The sequence below is a fragment of the Salmo trutta genome, chromosome 5 (genome assembly GCF_901001165.1).
Source record: "Salmo trutta chromosome 5, fSalTru1.1, whole genome shotgun sequence".
Taxonomy (NCBI): Eukaryota; Metazoa; Chordata; class Actinopteri; order Salmoniformes; family Salmonidae; genus Salmo; species Salmo trutta.
The window spans coordinates 39,040,011-39,060,178 of record NC_042961.1 but is presented as its reverse complement, the minus strand read 5'-3'; the positions used below and the strand labels follow the sequence as shown (position 1 = coordinate 39,060,178).

The following is a 20,168-nucleotide window of genomic DNA, read 5'->3' as shown; positions in this document are numbered from 1 at the left end:
ATACAGGTCAGTGTCACCTGAATCAATATGCTCAAATATGGAATATGAAACTGAGTTATTTTTATTTGCCTCATTGCTTTTTGAGGATAGACCCTCATCACCTGATTCAATAGCATCTGTAGATGAATACAGGACACTGTCACCTGATTCACCCATACCTGAGTTCTTACATGCAATACCTGAATGTGTTACATCTTCTGTATATGGATATAGATCGTCATCACCTGAATCAGTGATTTCAGGGACTTCGGAAGTTGACGACATTCTATCTGAGGCTTTTGTGTTTTGGCAGAGACCAGACTCACCTGAATCTACAGCATCAGTGGATGAGTACAGGTGTCTGTCTCCAGACTCTCCTCTACCACAATACCTACAATATTTCCCAGAACCAACTCTGTTTATGGCAAGAAGCAGATCATCGTCACCTGCGTCAGTATTGTCAGATTTGGAATATGAAACAGAGTTATTCTCATTCACCTCAATGCTTTTTGAGGACAGACCTGATTCAGGAGCATCTGTAGATGAATGCAGGGCACTGTCACCTGACTCACCCATACCGGAGTTTAGACAGAATTTACTTGAATATTTTGTTGAATGTAGATCATCGTCACCTGAGTCAGTGACTTCTGATATTGAATATGCCCATTCACCATCAGAATCAGTCATGCGAGTGCCAATTTACAAACTTGTGTACGATGCAGATCGTTGGAAGCTGATCTCTCCAATACATGACCCCCAATATGTAGGAGAAACCTTTGCTAGTAAAACAGGTATGTTTGAGTATTGTGGGAGTACAATAGAGTATGTACAGAAATCAGAACTTCTAAGTAAAATGTTATCAAACGAGAGTGGGTTAAGATCAGACTCTCCTGAGTCAGTGAAGTCAATGGATGAGCATAGATCTTTATCTCCAGACTCACCAATTCCACAATATTTACAATATTTCCCAGAACCAGTAATGTTTATGGCCGGAAGCAGACCATCGTCACCCGATTCAGTGACTTCAGAAGAAATTGGACATATACAATCTGAGGCTTTTTCCTTTTGGGAGAGACCAGGCTCACCTGACTCAGTAGCATCTGTAGATGAATACCAGGCACTGTCACCTGATTCACCCATACCTGAGTTTAGACAAGACTTACCTGAATCTGTTACATATTCTATTGGATATAGATCCTCATCACCTGAATCAGTGACTTCAGATATTGAATATGAACCTTTAATTTCTGAGGTATTCTTTATTGAATCAAGACCAGACTCACCTGAGTCAATCGTGTCAGATGCAGAGGAAAGACCCCTATCACCTGAGTCTTTATCAGAGTACTGCCCCATGTCACCTGAATCAGTCATGCTACTGACAAACGTCAGATCATCTGCTCCTGAATCTACAGCATCAGTGGATGAGTACAGGTGTCTGTCTCCAGACTCTCCTCTACCACAATACCTACAATATTTCCCAGAACCAACCATATTTATGACAGGAAGCAGATCATCGTCACCTGCATCGGTATTGTCAGATGATGAATATGATCTTTCTGACATCTTCTTGACACTCTTTTCAGAAAGAGGTAGACCCTCATCACCTGAATCAGTAGCATCAGTTGATGAATACATGGCGCTTTCACCGGACTCACCCATACCTGATTTTAGTCCGTCATTACCTGAATCTATTCCACATTTTATTGGATACAGGTCAACTTCACCTGAATCAATGTGCTCAGATATGGAATGTGGGACTCTGCCCTTAATGTCGTTATTCTATGAAGATAGACCCCGATCACTAACATTAGTATGGTCAGACAACGAATGTGAGCTTTCTGATATTTTTTCAACAATCTTCTCAGGTAAAGATAGGCCTTCATCTGAGGCTTTTGCCTTTTGGCAGAGACCAGACTCACCGGAGTCAATCGTGTCAGATAGAGAGGAAAGACCCCTATCACCCGAGTCTTTATCAGAGTATTGCCCCATGTCACCTGAATCAGTCATGCTACTGACAAACATCAGATCATCTTCTCCTGAATCTACAGCATCAGTGGATGAGTACAGGTGTCTGTCTCCAGACTCTCCTCTACCACAATATCTACAATATTTCCCAGAACCAACCATATTTATGACAGGAAGCAGATCATCATCACCTGCATCAGCATTGTCAGATAAAGAATTTGAAAATGAGTTATTCTTATATGCCTCAATGCTTTTTGAGGATAGACCCTCATCACCTGATTCAATAGCATCTATAGATGAATACAGGGCACTATCACCTGAGTCACCCATACCTGAGTTTAGACAGGCGTTAGGAGATTCTATCGTTTCAATGATTGGATATAGGTCCTCATCCCCTGAATCATTGGCAGGATATGAAACAGAGTCTGAAACAGAATACGCTCCTCTGATTTCTGAGATTGAAGATAGACAAGACACCCCTGATTCAACAACATCAGTAGATGAGTTCAGAGCTCTGTCACCAGACTCCCCAGTACCCCAGTACACACAGCACGAAACTACTACACTGGTGACAGGGAATAGATCAGCATCGCCTGAATCAATATGCTCAGATATGGAATCTGAAACAGAGTTATTCTTACATGCCTCAATGCTTTCTGAGGATAGACCCTCATCACCTGATTCAATAGCGTCTGTAGATGAATACAGGACACTGTCACCTGATTCACCCATACCTGAGTTCTTACATGCAATACCTGAATGTGTTACATCTTCTGTATATGGATATAGATCGTCATCACCTGAATCAGTGATTTCAGGGACTTCGGAAGTTGACGACATTCTATCTGAGGCTTTTGCATTTTGGCAGAGACCAGACTCACCTGAATCTACAGCATCAGTGGATGAGTATAGATGTCTGTCTCCAGACTCTCCTCTACAACAATACCTGCAATATTTCCCAGAACCAACCATATTTATGACAGGAAGCAGATCATCATCACCTGCATCAGTATTGTCAGATGAAGAATTTGAAAATGAATTATTCTTGTATGCCTCAATGCTTTTTGAGAATAGACCCTCATCACCTGATTCAATAGCATCTGTAGATGAATACAGGGCACTATCACCTGATTCACCCATACCTGAGTTTAGACAGGTGTTACCTGAATCTGCTTTTTCAACTATTGGGTACAGGTCATCATCACCTGAATCAGTTGATTCAGATATTGAATATGCTCCACTCATTTCTGAGTCGTTCTTTGATGAGAATAGACCTGACTCACCTGAGTCAATTGTATCAGATACAGAGGAAAGACCCCTATCACCTGAGTCTTTATCAGAGTATTGCCCCATGTCACCTGAATCAGTCATGCTACTGACAAACATCAGATCATCTTCTCCTGAATCTACAGCATCAGTGGATGAGTACAGGTGTCTGTCTCCAGATTCTCCTCTACCACAATACCTACAATATTTCCCAGAACCAACCATATTTATGACAGGAAGCAGATCATCATCACCTGCATCGGTATTGTCAGATGAAGAATTTGAAAATGAGTTATTCTTATATGCCTCAATGCTTTTTGAAGATAGACCCTCATCACCTGATTCAATAGCATCTATAGATGAATACAGGGCACTATCACCTGAGTCACCCATACCTGAGTTTAGACAGGCGTTAGGAGATTCTATCGTTTCAATGATTGGATATAGGTCCTCATCCCCTGAATCATTGGCAGGATATGAAACAGAGTCTGAAACAGAATACGCTCCTCTGATTTCTGAGATTGAAGATAGACAAGACACACCTGATTCAACAACATCAGTAGATGAGTTCAGAGCTCTGTCACCAGACTCCCCAGTACCCCAGTACACACAGCACGTAACTACTACACTAGTGACAGGGAATAGATCAGCATCGCCTGAATCAATATGCTCAGATATGGAATCTGAAACAGAGTTATTCTTGTATGGCTCAATGCTTTTTGAGAATAGACCCTCATCACCTGATTCAATAGCGTCTGTAGATGAATACAGGGCACTGTCACCTGATTCACCCATACCTGAGTTTAGACAGGTGTTACCTGAATCTGCTTTTTCAACTATTGGGTACAGATCATCATCACCTGAATCAGTTGATTCAGATACTGAATATGCTCCACTCTTTTCTGAGTCGATCTTTGAGCAAAGACCAGACTCACCTGAGTCAATTGTATCAGATACAGAGGAAAGACCCCTATCACCTGAGTCTTTATCAGAGTATTGCCCCATGTCACCTGAATCAGTCATGCTACTGACAAACATCAGATCATCTTCTCCTGAATCTACAGCATCAGTGGATGAGTACAGGTGTCTGTCTCCAGACTCTCCTCTACCACAATACCTACAACATTACCCAGAACCAACTCTGTTTATGACAAGAAGCAGATCATCGTCACCTGCGTCAGTATTGTCAGATTTGGAATATGAAACAGAGTTATTCTCATTCACCTCAATGCTTTTTGAGGACAGACCTGATTCAGTAGCATCTGTAGATGAATGCAGGGCACTATCACCTGACTCACCCATACCGGAGTTTAGACAGAATTTACTTGAATATTTTGTTGAATGTAGATCATCGTCACCTGAGTCAGTGACTTCAGATATTGAATATGCCCATTCACCATCAGAATCAGTCATGCGAGTGCCAACTTACAAACTTGTGTACGATGCAGATCGTTGGAAGCTGATCTCTCCAATACATGACCCCCAATATGTAGGAGAAACCTTTGCTAGTAAAACAGGTATGTTTGAGTATTGTGGGAGTACAATAGAGTATGTACAGAAATCAGAACTTCTAAGTAAAATGTTATCAATCGAGAGTGGGTTAAGGTCAGATTCTCCTGAGTCAGTGAAGTCAATGGATGAGCATAGATCTTTATCTCCAGACTCACCAATTCCACAATATTTACAATATTTCCCAGAACCAGTAATGTTTATGGCCGGAAGCAGACCATCGTCACCCGATTCAGTGACTTCAGAAGAAATTGGACATATACAATCTGAGGCTTTTTCCTTTTGGCAGAGACCAGACTCACCTGACTCAGTAGCATCTGTAGATGAATACCAGGCACTGTCACCTGATTCACCGATACCTGAGTTTAGACAAGACTTACCTGAATCTGTTACATATTCTATTGGATATAGATCCTCATCACCTGAATCAGTGACTTCAGATATTGAATATGAACCTTTAATTTCTGAGGTATTCTTTATTGAATCAAGACCAGACTCACCTGAGTCAATCGTGTCAGATACAGAGGAAAGACCCCTATCACCTGAGTCTTTATCAGAGTACTGCCCCATGTCACCTGAATCAGTCATGCTACTGACAAACATCAGATCATCTTCTCCTGAATCTACAGCATCAGTGGATGAGTACAGGTGTCTGTCTCCAGACTCTCCTCTACCACAATACCTACAATATTTCCCAGAACCAACCATATTTATGACAGGAAGCAGATCATCATCACTTGCATCAGTATTGTCAGATGAAGAATTTGAAAATGAGTTATTCTTGTATGCCTCAATGCATTTTAAGGATAGACCCTCATCACCTGATTCAATAGCATCAATAGATGAATACAGGGCACTATCACCTGAGTCACCCATACCTGAGTTTAGACAGGGGTTACGAGACTCTATCGTTTCAATGATTGGATATAGGTCCTCATCCCCTGAATCATTGGCAGGATATGAAACAGAGTCTGAAACAGAATACGCTCCTCTGATTTCTGAGATTGATTATAGACAAGACACTCCTGATTCAACAACATCAGTAGATGAGTTCAGAGCTCTGTCACCAGACTCCCCAGTACCCCAGTACACACAGCACGAAACTACTACACTAGTGACAGGGAATAGATCAGCATCGCCTGAATCAATATGCTCAGATATGGAATCTGAAACAGAGTTATTATTGTATGGCTCAATGCTTTTTGAGAATAGACTTTCATCACCTGATTCAATAGCGTCTATAGATGAATACAGGGCACTGCCACCTGATTCACCCATACCTGAGTTTAGACAGGTGTTACCTGAATCTGCCTTTTCAACTATTGGGTACAGATCATCATCACCTGAATCAGTTGATTCAGATACTGAATATGCTCCACTCATTTCTGAGTCGATCTTTGAGCAAAGACCAGACTCACCTGAATCAATAGTATCAGATAGAGAGGAAAGACCCCTATCACCTGAGTCTTTATCAGAGTATTGCCCCATGTCACCTGAATCAGTCATGCTACTGACAAATATCAGATCATCTTCTCCTGAATCTACAGCATCAGTGGATGAGTACAGGTGTCTGTCTCCAGACTCTCCTCTACCACAATACCTACAATATTTCCCAGAACCAACCATATTTATGACAGGAAGCAGATCATCATCACCTGCATCGGTATTGTCAGATGAAGAATTTGAAAATGAGTTATTCTTGTATGCCTCAATGCTTTTTGAGGATAGACCCTCATCACCTGATTCAATATCATCTATAGATGAATACAGGGCACTGTCACCTGAGTCACCCATACCTGAGTTTAGACAGGCGTTACGAGAGTCTATTGTTTCAATGATTGGATATAGGTCCTCATCACCTGAATCAGTGGCTTCAGATGTAGAATATGCTCCACTCATTTTCGAGTCCTCCTCTGTTGAATTGAGACCAGACTCACCTGAATCAGTAGCATCAGTGAATGGACATAGGTCTTTTTCACCTCAGTCACCAATTCTACAATTTACACAGATCGCACTTGGGTCTACCACAGTAGAAACAGGATATAGGTCTTCATCCCCATTATCAACAACATCAGACATGGAATTTGACTTGGTATATTCTGACATTGAGGAAACAGAGTTGCCAACCAAAAGTCTCATTCCTGAGCATGTTTCCCCATCAGAAATATTGTCAAGAGACGCATCAGAACAGAAACCTAAGGCTGCTTCGTCAGGTTCACCTGTAGCTGGAACAGCCATGATGGTAGAAGAATACAATCGTATGTATGATACAGAGCTTTGGAAGCTTATCTCTCAAATACACGACGCCCAATATGTAGGAGAAACCTTCTTGAGTAAAACAGGCTTCTTGGAGTATACTGGGAGTAGCGAAGCATATGTCGAGACTTCTCCTGGTGAGGAAGACGTTGCTCAAGGTAGCACAGACGTCAGTCCAGAAGCTGTACCCGGTCCACAAGTGGAAGCAGCAGCTACCACTGAAACAGCCAAGATTGATCAGGATGTAGCTTTGACTGAGAGTATAGAGTACATACAGACTTCTCCAGAGGAGAGAGAAGTTTCTCAAGGTAGCACTGAGATCAGCACAGAAGCTCTACCAGATTGGCAAGTGGAACCTTCAGAAACTACAACTGAGACAGTCAAGATTGATCAGGATGTAGCTCCTACTGAGAGTCCAAGCGTATCCGATATAGTTTTACCTGAATCACCAGCAGCAGTAGTATCGGAGTGTACATTTGAAACAGGTCACAGATCAGCTTCCCCTCACTCCAAATCAGACTCTGGAGATGAATGGGTCATAGTGTCTGTATCGGAGACCGAGGATAAGCCTCTATCACCCGAGTCATTACCTGACTGCCGACCCATATCACCTGCAACGTTGGTGTTAAAGGCAGATGTTCGAACGTCATCACCTGAATCTGTGTTATTCGAGAAACAAGTTGAGAAGGATAGACCGCTATCCACTGAGTCTGTTGAATACAGAACCATGTCTCTAGAATCAATGATGTCAATGGATAAGGTTAGATCATCTTCACCTGAATCAATGCATGAGATCAATGACAATAGGTCGCTTTCTCCAGACTCACCCATCCCTCAGTATACAAGATCAGGTGTGTCAGGTATGGATTCATGTAATATGGAGTATGCCACAATAGAACACAGGTCATCATCACCTGAATCCATGACCTCTGGCTCTGAATACGAGCTAATGGTCATATCATCATCAGCATTAGAAAGTCGGCCATCCTCACCTGATTCCCTAGAATCAGTCAGCAGGAATAGACGGCTATCGCCTGACTCACCAGTGCCTGAGTTTATGAGGATATTATCTCAGTACTTCATGGAACCCCGGGCCCTTAGTGATAGAACGTCTTCACCTGAGTCTGTGTCATCAGACACTGTATTCATAGCTTTACCTGTAGATTCTTGGGCTGATGTCCGCCGAAGGCAATCGTCTCCTGAATCCGGTGCATCAGATGAAGAGTTAAGTTTAGTTATTACAGGTACAGAAACAATGACATTTAAAGCAGGTACGTTGAGTCATGTGACATCTGTTTTAACGTCTGAGCGTGTCCCAATGTCGCCAGAGGAAAATACCTTGGGTGTTACTCTGTTGTCAGTCCCAGCTACTAAATTTGAAATAGAGCAGGGACAAATGAGCACGACAGATCAAGGCTTACCAAGGGTCAGTGGGCTAGTAGCAGAAATGGTCACTACATCTACGGAACAGGCACGGACAAAGCATGGTTCAGAGCATGCTGAAACCATCCCAACTCCCCAAGCCACTATGGGTTTGGAAAATGTCAAAAAGGTCCAGAAAGATGGCCCAGTTAAGCAACAACCAGTGAAGGTCAAGGACAGAAGTGAGGAAGAAGTAGAGGTCCTGCGCCTCAATGCTGATTCAATAAAGACCCAGGAAGCCCCACAGAGGGTAAGAGAGAGAGAGCATGATAAAGATGACTTTGCACGTGCTATGGAATGATGGAATAACTCCCAATTCTAATGGAGGATGACAATAACACTGTATGGTCGAAATGGATGTCTGGATTCACCAATGGGTTTCTGCAAAATGGAGTGTATCTAAGGAATGTTTGTACGATCACAATGCACTTTGCTGGTGGGTGATGTAACTAACCAATTCTGACTCATTTGAGCTCTTAGTAACAGTTTGTGTGCAAGCATATTGCTATTACTGTAACTTTGTTGGGCACTGTGATGTTGACCTTTATAATTGCTTGGTTTGTTCTCTCCAGTGTTCTTGCAGTGATTGAAATGTGACATGGTGTTGTGGGAGAAAATGACTAATGAGACCTTAGTCAACCAAGTTCTCTCATGTTAGTGTGTTGCAGTTTGTTGATGGGATGTTATTGGAGCATGCCAACTGACTTGCTGTAACAACACATTTGAAGAATACTTGTTCAAGTGATGTCAACATTTACTTCCAGGCTCCGTCTCAAACAGCCAAGGAAATACAGTTGAAGACCAGTTATGGGAAAATGCAAAGACAATTAGAGTCGACCTTGGTAACGAAAAGTACTTTACATGAGCAAAAGGCAGTATTAGACTTGAGTCAAGAAACAAGCATATCGGGTCTGGTATCACCTAAGCAGACAAAGACAGCCACAGGCTACGAACCTCTGATATCAACCCCATTGCAGATCAGTGAACAATACCCTTTCACTACCCATAGAGCAGTGACACCTAAACTTAAGGTACTTGACTCTGCCACTCAGGAATTCTCCGACTGGAGTGAATTTACACAAGAGGAATTCGAGGAGACTCATTCGGGTGAGTTATTTTCGCCGATGTCGAGCCAATTACTGGTGCCACCCGATTACGAGGCCGTGTTTTCCGGATGCCACTCTCTGAGAGTCTCCGAATGTAGCCAGTTGTCCCCCACTGATATGAGTCCAGTTTCTCCTGTCTTCAGCGACCCTCTGTCAGATAAGGGTCAGGTCACAACCACCACCCTGACGGGCCCTGAGTTCACTTCCATGTCTGCTACACCTGGATCTGCAGAAGCCTTTGAATTCTCGCCAGACTTTAAGCGAGTGATCGGCGAATTTGAGAAAACACTCTCTTCATTTGGGCCAGTTGTCCAGTCAGATTCCACCCAAGAAAATTCGGACCTGGAGTTCTTTGACTGCAAAGATGATTTCTCAGACTTCTCAGAGGCAGAGGATCTGGAGCCAGAGGAACCTGAGGTCCTCTACCACATCGAGGAGCCTCCATCCCCAACCCCCTTCGGAAGCACTGTGGAAACGGGCTTCCTCAAAGGGAGCCATGTATGCAGCGCACAGTTCCTACGGGTGGATGACCAAAATCGCTTCTCTTTGGGTAGTGAAAGTCTTGGGGACTATGGCATTTATGACGGACCAGAAAGTGAAAGTGAAACTGTACCCACGTGTGAGGAGCTACCCTCCAGGTCTCAGGCAGGGTACGATGACGATGAATATTCTCTGGAACGGGTAAGAGGTCAAGCATGACGACTGCACCTTGCCCTGGCTTTTTTCCCAGCTTTTCAGGCTGATTGCAGTGTTACCACAGTCCAGAGAGGACATCAACTGACTCAAACACAGAGACTAATACAAGAAGCTTATGAGTGGTGTGTTTGCATGTGTGCATACTTACCAAACAAAACACACTAAGTCAAAACCACTTCAAAGTGGGGTTACTGACCAAGACAATGGAATAATCATGTGGCAAAAGCCTGATCAATAATGAAAATGCTTAGTTATGAGAATGCTTTTTTGCTGTGTTTGCAAATTCTTCTTATATTTTCAGTTAGGTTATCTGATGCAATGAAGAGTACATACAAATACATTCTATAACATTTTTGTGAAATAATTACCTTCACTGTCAATACTTCATATTCCACTTCAACATTCCATACAGAAGTACTTGTTTGCAGCTTTGACCACCATTTCGTTGGATTGTCATGGCCATATCTTGCATGGCTGGTTTTGTTGAAGATTGTTGTTCAACTGGGCCTTCTTTTCATCTTCCATCACCATTTTATAGAACCTCTCTCATACTGTATATTTTTTCTTTCAATTTCTATCAGGTCTACAATAGCCTACTTTTGAATGCCTTTTCGGCATCCCTATGAGAGAAAAGTAAAGAGCCAAGAAAGAGAAAAGAAGGATCAGTTGCCTGTTGTTCTGTGCCTGCAGTAACAGTACCTGAAGTAACTATACAAAACGTGTAACCATGTTATAATGATCTACGATGGCCACAATGGCTGTGTGCTGTCTCTCAGGAGATAAATGAGGAGCTAGGGTTGCTGTCATCGGATAGCTCAGAGGAGGAAGTGTTGACCACCAGGGTGGTCCGACGCAGAGTTATCATCCAGGTATACAGCATTGAAGAGCATGTGGAGAAGTGGGGCCCTGCCCTAGTGTGCTGTGGTGTGGTGTTGGGGTTAGATGGGAGTTGAGTTTTAGCTTGTGGGTAGTTTTATTGCTGTGCTGCACTTCACCTCGAACGTTGGGTAATTTTTCACATTTTGATTTCTATTTCATTCTGCACCCTCATATGCCATATCATTTTGTTGATTTAAATCTTTATGGTCTTAGATAATGATTGAAAACGGTTTATTTCCTTTTTGAGTGGGGTTTACAATGTTTAAACTGGTTATTCTGTGTACTTGCTGTGCTTGTATGTGTTCAGGATCAGTTGTATGACTGTGTATCTGTTCTCTCTCTAGGCGGATGATCTGCCAGACATCCCTCCGCAAACAGTGACAGAGGAACAGTACATGGATGAGCATGGAAACATGGTAGTCAAGAAGGTAAAGGGATATTTTGCATCTGCATTCACTGTATAACAGACACTTAACTCTAGAACATACCCCGATTTACATTAGATCTCAACTACATACTGTAACTACTATGTATCCATGTTTGTCAATTATAAAGTAATCCAGTCTCCTCAGGCAAATACTGTACGTGTGTTTTATATTATAAGACCTAGTCATGCAGCTCAGCGCTCTACCAGTGGCAACTTTCCTTTCTTTCTGGTCTCTTTCCCCCAGATCACGCGGAAGGTGATCCGTAAGTACTTCTCTCCAGACGGCGTGGAGAGAGAGGAGGTGACGGTGGAGGGATCTCACCAGGAGATGGTCAGTGTGGAGGAAGGAGACGGCTTCTCCAAGGTAGTGAAGAGGACAGTGGTCCGGAGCGAGGGAGATCAGACCGAGGTCAGTCTGTCTGTATGTGTGTCTGTCTGCTGTCTTTGTGTCTATAGACTTTGTTTGGGGTCAATATTCCAGTATTTCTGAAAATGATTGTGTATTACAGGGTTTACGTATACTGTGGATATTATGATGTCACAAGGTGTCTGGCCTTAATGTGGAACTGACATCGTTTTAACTACTTTGTAGATATGAAGAAAAAAAACAGAATCATAACATCAGTTAAACATATACAATATCCAGTTCATGCTTCAAAACCAACTTCATAAGAGGTTTTCAAAATTCCATGACGTACGGTAATTCATTGTTGGCAAAATAGATGGATGCCGTTCAATGCATGATTAATATAATTCACCAATACATTTCTTGGTAGTCCAAAAAATATTGCTATCAGGTTGTAAATCATAGCTGGCCTGGTACGTTGTTTGGTGCCTCCACCCATTCGGGATGCGGTGTTTCAGTTTCAACGACTCAATATTTTGACAAAAAAACGGATGACTGTAGTTAAGACTGGGAATGTCAATACAATCAAACTAGCGAGGGCAATGATCACAAGTCAGTCATAACGTGGCTAATAGGCTAACGCGCACGCGTCAAACACGGCTGAATAGGACACACAAGCGAGAATAAATGAGTCAATAGTTGAGTCATCTACTTTCTGAAATTACAGCCTGATGCGCTCGCATCGTTGAATTCAACTTCAATTGCGTTGCTTTCATGTGTCCCCGGAGAGAAATGTACAGACACATGCCACAGTCCTAGCTAGGCTACTAAAATGTTGCAGTCTGGCTTCGATTTTTAAAGCTTGACAATGAATAACCAAAAAACAAAACCTGCAACAAAACACCATGCAAAGGAGAAACATGTAGTCCTATTACAGCAACATGGCTGCCAGATAGAACACAACACCTCCCATAACCCCCTGTTCTAGGTCACTTGGCCAATTAAGCAGATGGGTGAATGCCATCCTATTCAGCTATTGCTGTATATATACTATTCTATCCCACATATCCTTCAGATATACTAAAATATTTTATCCACATACTGTCCATAATGTCTACACATCCCATCACACACAAGCATTTTGCTATATCCGCAATAACATCTGCTATATATGTGTATGCGACCAATAAAATGTGATTTGATTTGGTTAATTTGGCAGCACCTGGGAAATACTGTACTGGGAATTTGCCATAAGGAGAGCAGCAACAAGCTCTCCATAGCTCTATGGACATTAATGTTTGAATAAAGTACATTTGACTCATTTGGTGCTAAGAGTAAGTCTTATTGCTCTGACAGAGCCTTTTGATTTGAATGTATTTTTAGATTTTTCCATTAAAATACTTATTTTACCTTTAACCTGCTTCCTGAGCCCTACACTCGGGTGCTATCTAGAACCTTTAAACATTATTTGGCTGTCCCCATAGGAGAACCCTTTGAAGAACCCTTTTTGGTTTCAGGTAGAACCCTTTTGGGTTTCATGTAGAACCCTTGGTTTTACATGGAACCCAAAAAGGTTCTACCTGGAACTAAGAAGGGTTCTACCTGGAACCAAGAAGGGTTCTTCTATGGGGACAGCTGAAGAACCCTTTTGGAAGTTTTTTCTAAGAGTGTATGTGCTGAGATCCCTTGCCTATTCATTGTCCGTGTATAGTTCGGGCTACACCACAATATATAATGTGTCCATAATGACTGTATATCCTTACAGTGTATACTGTATAATCAAGTTTTGTAATCTACTGTATCAGTGACCTTTGAACCCTGTGTTTGACCTCTCCAGTTGACCTTCTCAGAGCCCTTGGCCCTGGGGGCCACCACGGCCTCAGACTTCGAGTCAGAGCAGGTGCAGGGCCGAAAGGTCAGCAAGGTGGTCAAGACGACAGTGGTGAGGGGCGAGAGGATGGAGAAGCAGATGGGTGACTCAACGCTGGCCGCAGACCTCCCCTCGGCCAAGGAGGACTTTGAGAAGGTCAGTCGTCAGGAGTGTCTTTTCTACCTCAGTGGCTCAAGCAGAGCAGGTTGATATTAGCAATACTGTGCCTGGAATATAAAGCTGAATGCTTCTTGACTGTAACATGTTTTTTAGAAGCATGTCTGTTTTTAATATTGTCTGTTAAAAACCTTATTGAGTGCCAGTTTGAAGATCAACTCTAGGACCAGAGACACTGGTTTTTGGTGTTTGAAATGTCCCTTTTCCTTGTTCTGTCACTTCCAGGCGTTGAGTTATGCTGGAGGCTTTGGAAAAATCCAGCTTCCTCATTTAGTAGAGAAAGAGATTGTGAAGGACGACGGTTCTGTGGTCAAAAGGTTTGAGAGCAGAACGGGAGTTCATTAATTTACGTGTCCATCTTTGTTTGGACATTCCTGTTGGTTTCCTGAGTGATTTATCCAAAAGCATGGTGTGAATACAGCCTGGTCCCAGGTCTGGTTGTGCTATATGACCAACACCTATGATTGTTGTTATGTCAAACATGCCATGGCATTGGCTATACAGCGTAAACATATCAGGGAGCAGGTTAGTGAATACCTCCCCTCTATATCTTAACCATAACTCTTAAACACACCTTAGATGCTTACATTTTGACATGGTGATTTGAAAGGTAAGTTAGATGAATTTTGCTTTTTTTACAACCAGATCTCTATTTTTGATGGAAATGGCATGTTATAGATGGGTCCAGACACTTATTGTGCGGTTTCATTTGTTTGTGTGAAATTTACCCAAACCAGGGATTAATTTCTTCATACTCGTTGTGCAGTACGGGGCTCCTCTGAAAAAGCATGAACAAATGCTCCTAAAAACACCAAAATACTTTATCCGCAACGTTATATTCCATTTTGTTGCGACTCGAGCGATACCTCTCTGTCCATTGTACAGTTAACTGCCAAAACAAAGAAACTTGAGTAACACTTGAGTAAATTATGGATACAAGGTATATTGAAAGCAGGTGCTTCCACACAGGAAGTTCCAGACACTTTGTATAATCTATGCCAAGGCGCATTGAAGCTGTTCTGGCGGGTTGTGGTGGCCCAATGCCCTATTAAGAAACTTTATTTTGGTGTTTGCTTTATTTTTGGCAGTTACCTCTAGCAGCAGGCTACATGGCGAAATGAACAGCTGAATAGGGGAAATGGCTCAAGTCGTACAAAATGCAATATAATGTTGCGGATAAAGTTCATAATGACATAATTGCATGTGTACAACATGTAAAGACCTGCATCCCTGAAGTGGGAGCGTTTTAGTTTCTAAAAGGATGCATTTGGGTGATTTTGGAGAATTTGTTAACGTTTTTTCAGAGCCCCCGTACCGCACAACGAGGATGAGGAAATTAATCACTGGTCAAGTTTCTCAAAAACAAGGAAAATCGCTAAAAAACTGTCTGGACCCTTCTATAACATGCCATTTCCATCAAACATTTAGATGTTTGTAAAAAAGCTAACTTTTCCTTTAATCATAGGGCCTTTGGTCATGGGGCTTGTGTGACGCTTTCAGATTACTCATAGGTGTTCCAGACCACGCTCTAACATGCATGATGTGTTTTAGATGTTAATTCTAAAAATGACAGTCAACAGAGTTTTGGTCAACCTACAAACTGCAAGCCTGTCAATGAAGCGCTATCAAAACTGTGACAGGTTAATTGAAAAGAATTGGCTCACCAAGCCCAATAACCTCGAAACTCCCTCCCTCCCTCTCCCATTCCATCTCCAGAACCCAGATGCGTAAGTCTCGTACCCAGAAGAGGACTGTGGTGAAGGACGCCCAGGGTAAGCATGTGCACCTGGAGCGGCTGGACGACACCCCAGAGACCCTGCAACCCGATGCCCTTCAGCAACACCTGCACCTGCTGCTCCAACGCTATTGTGCCAAGGAGGAGGAGGAAGGAGAGAAAGAGGAGGAGAAGAGAAAGAAGAAGTGATGGGCTGATTTGATTTGCTGGCTGAGTTGTTCTTCTTCCCTTTTGGCCCTGCCCCCCATGCTACATAAGCCCCCTATCCACAAAAAGCCTATGAAGTCTTGTAAGCTCACCCCTGATCTTTACCTTCCACACAGACATCTCCTGCTAAAGACACTGGATTGCGTTTTTGTTTTGTTGTTTTTCCCTTTTGTGGCAAATAATGGAACACTTTTTGTTTTTGTTATTTGTGCTTTCACTTTTTTTTGTCGTTTTCCTTTTGACTTTTCCTGTTTTATTTGCGCATTTTGTGACCAAAGATAGTTCCCCCTTTCTCGTCGGGTTACTTAGAATAATATTTGGTCGTTATCCTTTTTTTGGGGTTCTTCTAGTTTTTGGCTGCTGTGGTACAATAAACAACAACACAAACAAAATGCAACAAAAGGAAAACAAAAACAGAAAACGAATAAAGAGGGGGCACCTCTGACATTCGCCTCATGCACAGGCATCTTCCTAAAGGAACGATTGTAAACATTTGTAAATAAAGGAGAAGAAACATGCTCGGACTGGGAGAAAACAAAACGAACAGCAATTCAAAAGCATTTATTACATTTTCCCCACGGTACATGCTGTACACATACTTGCACCAATTAAAATCGCTCTTCTGTTTTGAGGTGAAGGGTCATAACAAAGTTGACCCTTTTCGCCCCACTAGGAGTCACTTGTCACAAAGAGTTTTGGAAAGATACTGTAAAAAGGGAGGAAATTCCATACTCTTTCATCAAGGACAAATATGTGATCTGAACCAACATTTTACTGAAGCAAATCACCCTCATATAACCCTGCACTACAGTTCTGTAGTGCTGCGCGATTAAACGAAATGTTGGTTATTTTTTGTTTTTTAAACAGCTATTTGACTGTCGGTTCAATTATTTGAATTCCATTTAGTTTGGGTTTTGTCTGAGCTCAGTGTGCACATTGCACTGTAATTTCTCTTGCAATAAATCAGATCATGCCTGAACTGTGCGATGTAGTAGGGAGTTGTAGTTTCCAACAGGCCAATGTTCTATATAGTTTAGCAACAAAAACGTGATAACTAACTACAATGACCATAATCCATTGCACGGCTACTTGCCCGTTCTTCAGCGATCAACAAGGGATACACAGAGAGCAGTTTCTTCACAAGGTATCTCTACCTGAAAATACCCGATGTAAGTGATTAATACAGTAGTTGGTATTCAGCAGTCATTAAAGTATGCCTTATTTACGATGAAGAACTACTAAAATAGTGATTTTGTCAGACAGACAGAGAGAGAGAGAGAGATGATGACTTGGAATGAAATAATAAAGTCATCAAATAAAACAAATGTAATATACACAACAAGTGAAATAGTTTATTAAAGCGGCAATCAGCAGTAGAAACAATAACAAAGTGTGTCCTCCCTCAACCCTGTTTTGGTAAGAAGCTGAGGGATGGGGCTGGAGAAATCAAACCTCTCTCAAATAAATGCATTGACAGAATTATGGATTCAATGACTGACCATCCATGATCTAAAAAATTTTTAACCATGTTTTGAGGCTATATAGTGTTTGTTTAAATTTACATTGTATACAAACATTGGAGTAAAACAAGCTTATATTTTGGGTCCTGATAAGGTACGGCAGTTTAACTAAGCTCATGAGGCAGTTATATTCTTCAAGAATCAATGGGTACATATCATTAATTTATAAGTCCAAAAATGAACGTAGGAACTGCTGATTGCCCCTTTAAAATAAAGTAACCTGAGTAACTGATGGTTAATAGGTGATAAGCTGTAATGGGCCATCACCACCATCATGGGACATTTTTAAAGGGTTTTATTCTGTGTTGTTACAGCATTCAAACCACATAATGCATAGTGCATTTAATGTTTAAACATTTTAATTGATAATCGAACCGAAACGACCTCAAAATGCAATAATCGCTCAGCACTACAGTTCCGTTTACAAAGTTAGCTCAAGCTGGTTACGTGTGTGTGTGATGTGTCATTTTTTTGACAGGCCCTTTGAGCACACACTTTCAGCCCCCACTCCCATGTACTGTAATTGTGTATCTTTTCCTTCACACTATATCTCCCTGTCTATCCCTCTCTGTTTCTGGCTATCTTACGTGTGCTGTGTATTCACACTTCCTTCTGAGCGGTGCATCAGACCGCTGCCACCTCTGTGCGTGTGAATGCATGCGAGTGTGTGTTAGTTCATAGAATCCTCACTGACATTGCGACCTGCCCATTTGCGATCCGGAATGTTCTCGTTTCTTGTCTTTCATGTATGAGCACTTATCTGAAATTACTGCACCTATGGGTCAGAACACTAGGTATGTCTCCCCCCCCCCCCCAAGCTTCAATCGTGTTTGACATCTCACCCCCTGTTCATTTTACCCCAGTGGTACATTACTCATATGAATGTCTACAATAGCTTTGATTAAGCCTGTTAAGATTGAGGATGGGGACAGAGAGAAACACCACAGAGACAGTGTGGTGTAGTTTGTTTTGTTTTATTTGCTGTTGATTTGATTTCTTCTGTCGGTATCAAATGGTATCAAATAAATGGTGATAATCTCAAAAGATTGGCACATCTTGTTTTTGACAGATTATTTTTGGTCTGATCTGCTTCCTGTTTACCTGTGATGGTACCGTGGAGATGGAATATCCTTTATGTAAAAAAAAAAAAAACATTGGCTTTAATTTTGATCAGTAGATAAACCCGATAGATATGCTCTAAATATTGCTAGAGCCTTTTCGCATGCATTATTTCCCACTCAGTGGAGTTTTCCTTATTTAATCTTGTCTGAGGGCAGCTATGTGATTGGTTGGAAGGCCTGGGGCAAGAGCTTGTGACAGGCGAGCGTCAAGTAAGAAAAGTTAGGGAGGTAAGTCGGCGGATGGATAGATGGACGAACGTTAAACGCGGGTTGCGACACTCAAGGTCCCTGGTTTGAATCCCCATGCCTTGTTTTCTAACCTTCATTTCGAAACTAACTTTCCTATTTTACTTTCTAATGTTAACTTCACATTTCTTGCCTAATAATGTATTTTGACTGGTTAGATTGAGGGTTGGTGCCTTGGCGGCAGAGGATGTAAAAGCCTAAACTTACTGCCCCCAGAAAAAGATCCACTGTAAAATAACACCCATGCAATATCAATATGAATTTGGCCCCCACAGACTGATCAGTTTTCTGGAGATTACATCTTTGTGTATTTTCATTTTGATTCAGAGTTTGATTTATATATTTATTTATTGACTTCCATCCGTGCTCTTCCTCTCCTCAACTGTGCGGAGCCATGAGTGTTTTATGTGTGTGTTGGTGTGAGTGCGATTTGAAGATGTGTGTTGAGGTAAAAGAAGGGAATTGCAATTTCAACTCTGACCGATAAATTGCCATTGTACACAAGGCTTCACTTAAATTCAGAAATGCTCTGGAAACCATGACTGAAACAAATACAGAAACCAAAACAGAACAGACATGGATGTACTGTAATCCTGGGCTGGCTGAAATCATTGTTGGTGTCATTTGCAGTACAAACTATATCTATGTAACAATATTACAGTTCCTCACTTTGTCAATTTACTTTGTGTGAGGAAAAAGTGAGAAATAAATTAAACAAAAGAAATCTGTCAAACGTACATTTGATTAGATGAATCCGCATCTTGTTTCCATGGTGATACTATTATACATATAAATATCTATGAGGGCATGTATTAGTTATGAAATTAATAAACAGGAAGAAAAAAAACGAATTGCTAACATGGCATAGCAGCTACAGTCTGTACGTGGCAGAAAATAAAATTGTACAAGTGTCAAATGTGTATGGAGTGGTTGTCATGCTTCCTAACCAAGCTATAAAGGATTACATTAGAGGTTTAGAATTGAAATTTCAACATTTTACAGTGATTCATTTTGCCTTCAAAATCGAGAGATAACGCATCACAAACAATAAACAGGCATGGAAATAAGAAATTTGGAAGAAATCACATTTTATTACTTATTTCTTAAACATCAGTCCTTTCCCCTCATGGCAACAATATACACAGTGTCCCATAGTGCAGTTCAACTTAATTAACAAGTAATTCCCTTACATATCCATTGGCAAAACAAACAAACCTAAACACGCCCATTTAATAAATCTCTAACAACTAGGAAAAAACTGACCAGAACAATGTGATTCCATATACTTGAACAGTCTCACTTCTCAGTAGAAAACATTAATGTGTGTTGCTACTTGTCAAATAGTAATTAACACACAGGGACACATCAGTGGTAAAAGGGGTAAGTAAAAGGCTCTTTATTTTCTTCCATGGGGGGGCGGGGTCAATAGTTCCACCGATAT

The 20,168-nt window shown here is 41.6% G+C and overlaps 1 protein-coding gene across 1 annotated transcript in view; it reads left to right on the top strand.

Moving 5' to 3' along the window:
- The window catches only part of LOC115194125 (ankyrin-2), a 108,303-nt gene extending 88,656 nt beyond the window's left edge, over positions 1-19,647 (top strand). Inside the window, exons 47-51 of the mRNA XM_029753528.1 lie at positions 11,423-11,506; positions 11,750-11,914; positions 13,689-13,877; positions 14,124-14,215; positions 15,615-19,647. Of these exons, the coding sequence (XP_029609388.1) occupies positions 11,423-11,506; positions 11,750-11,914; positions 13,689-13,877; positions 14,124-14,215; positions 15,615-15,822 (738 nt within the window). The 3' untranslated portion in view covers positions 15,823-19,647. The remainder of the gene's footprint in view (positions 1-11,422; positions 11,507-11,749; positions 11,915-13,688; positions 13,878-14,123; positions 14,216-15,614) is intronic.
- The last annotated feature ends 521 nt before the right edge of the window (positions 19,648-20,168 follow it).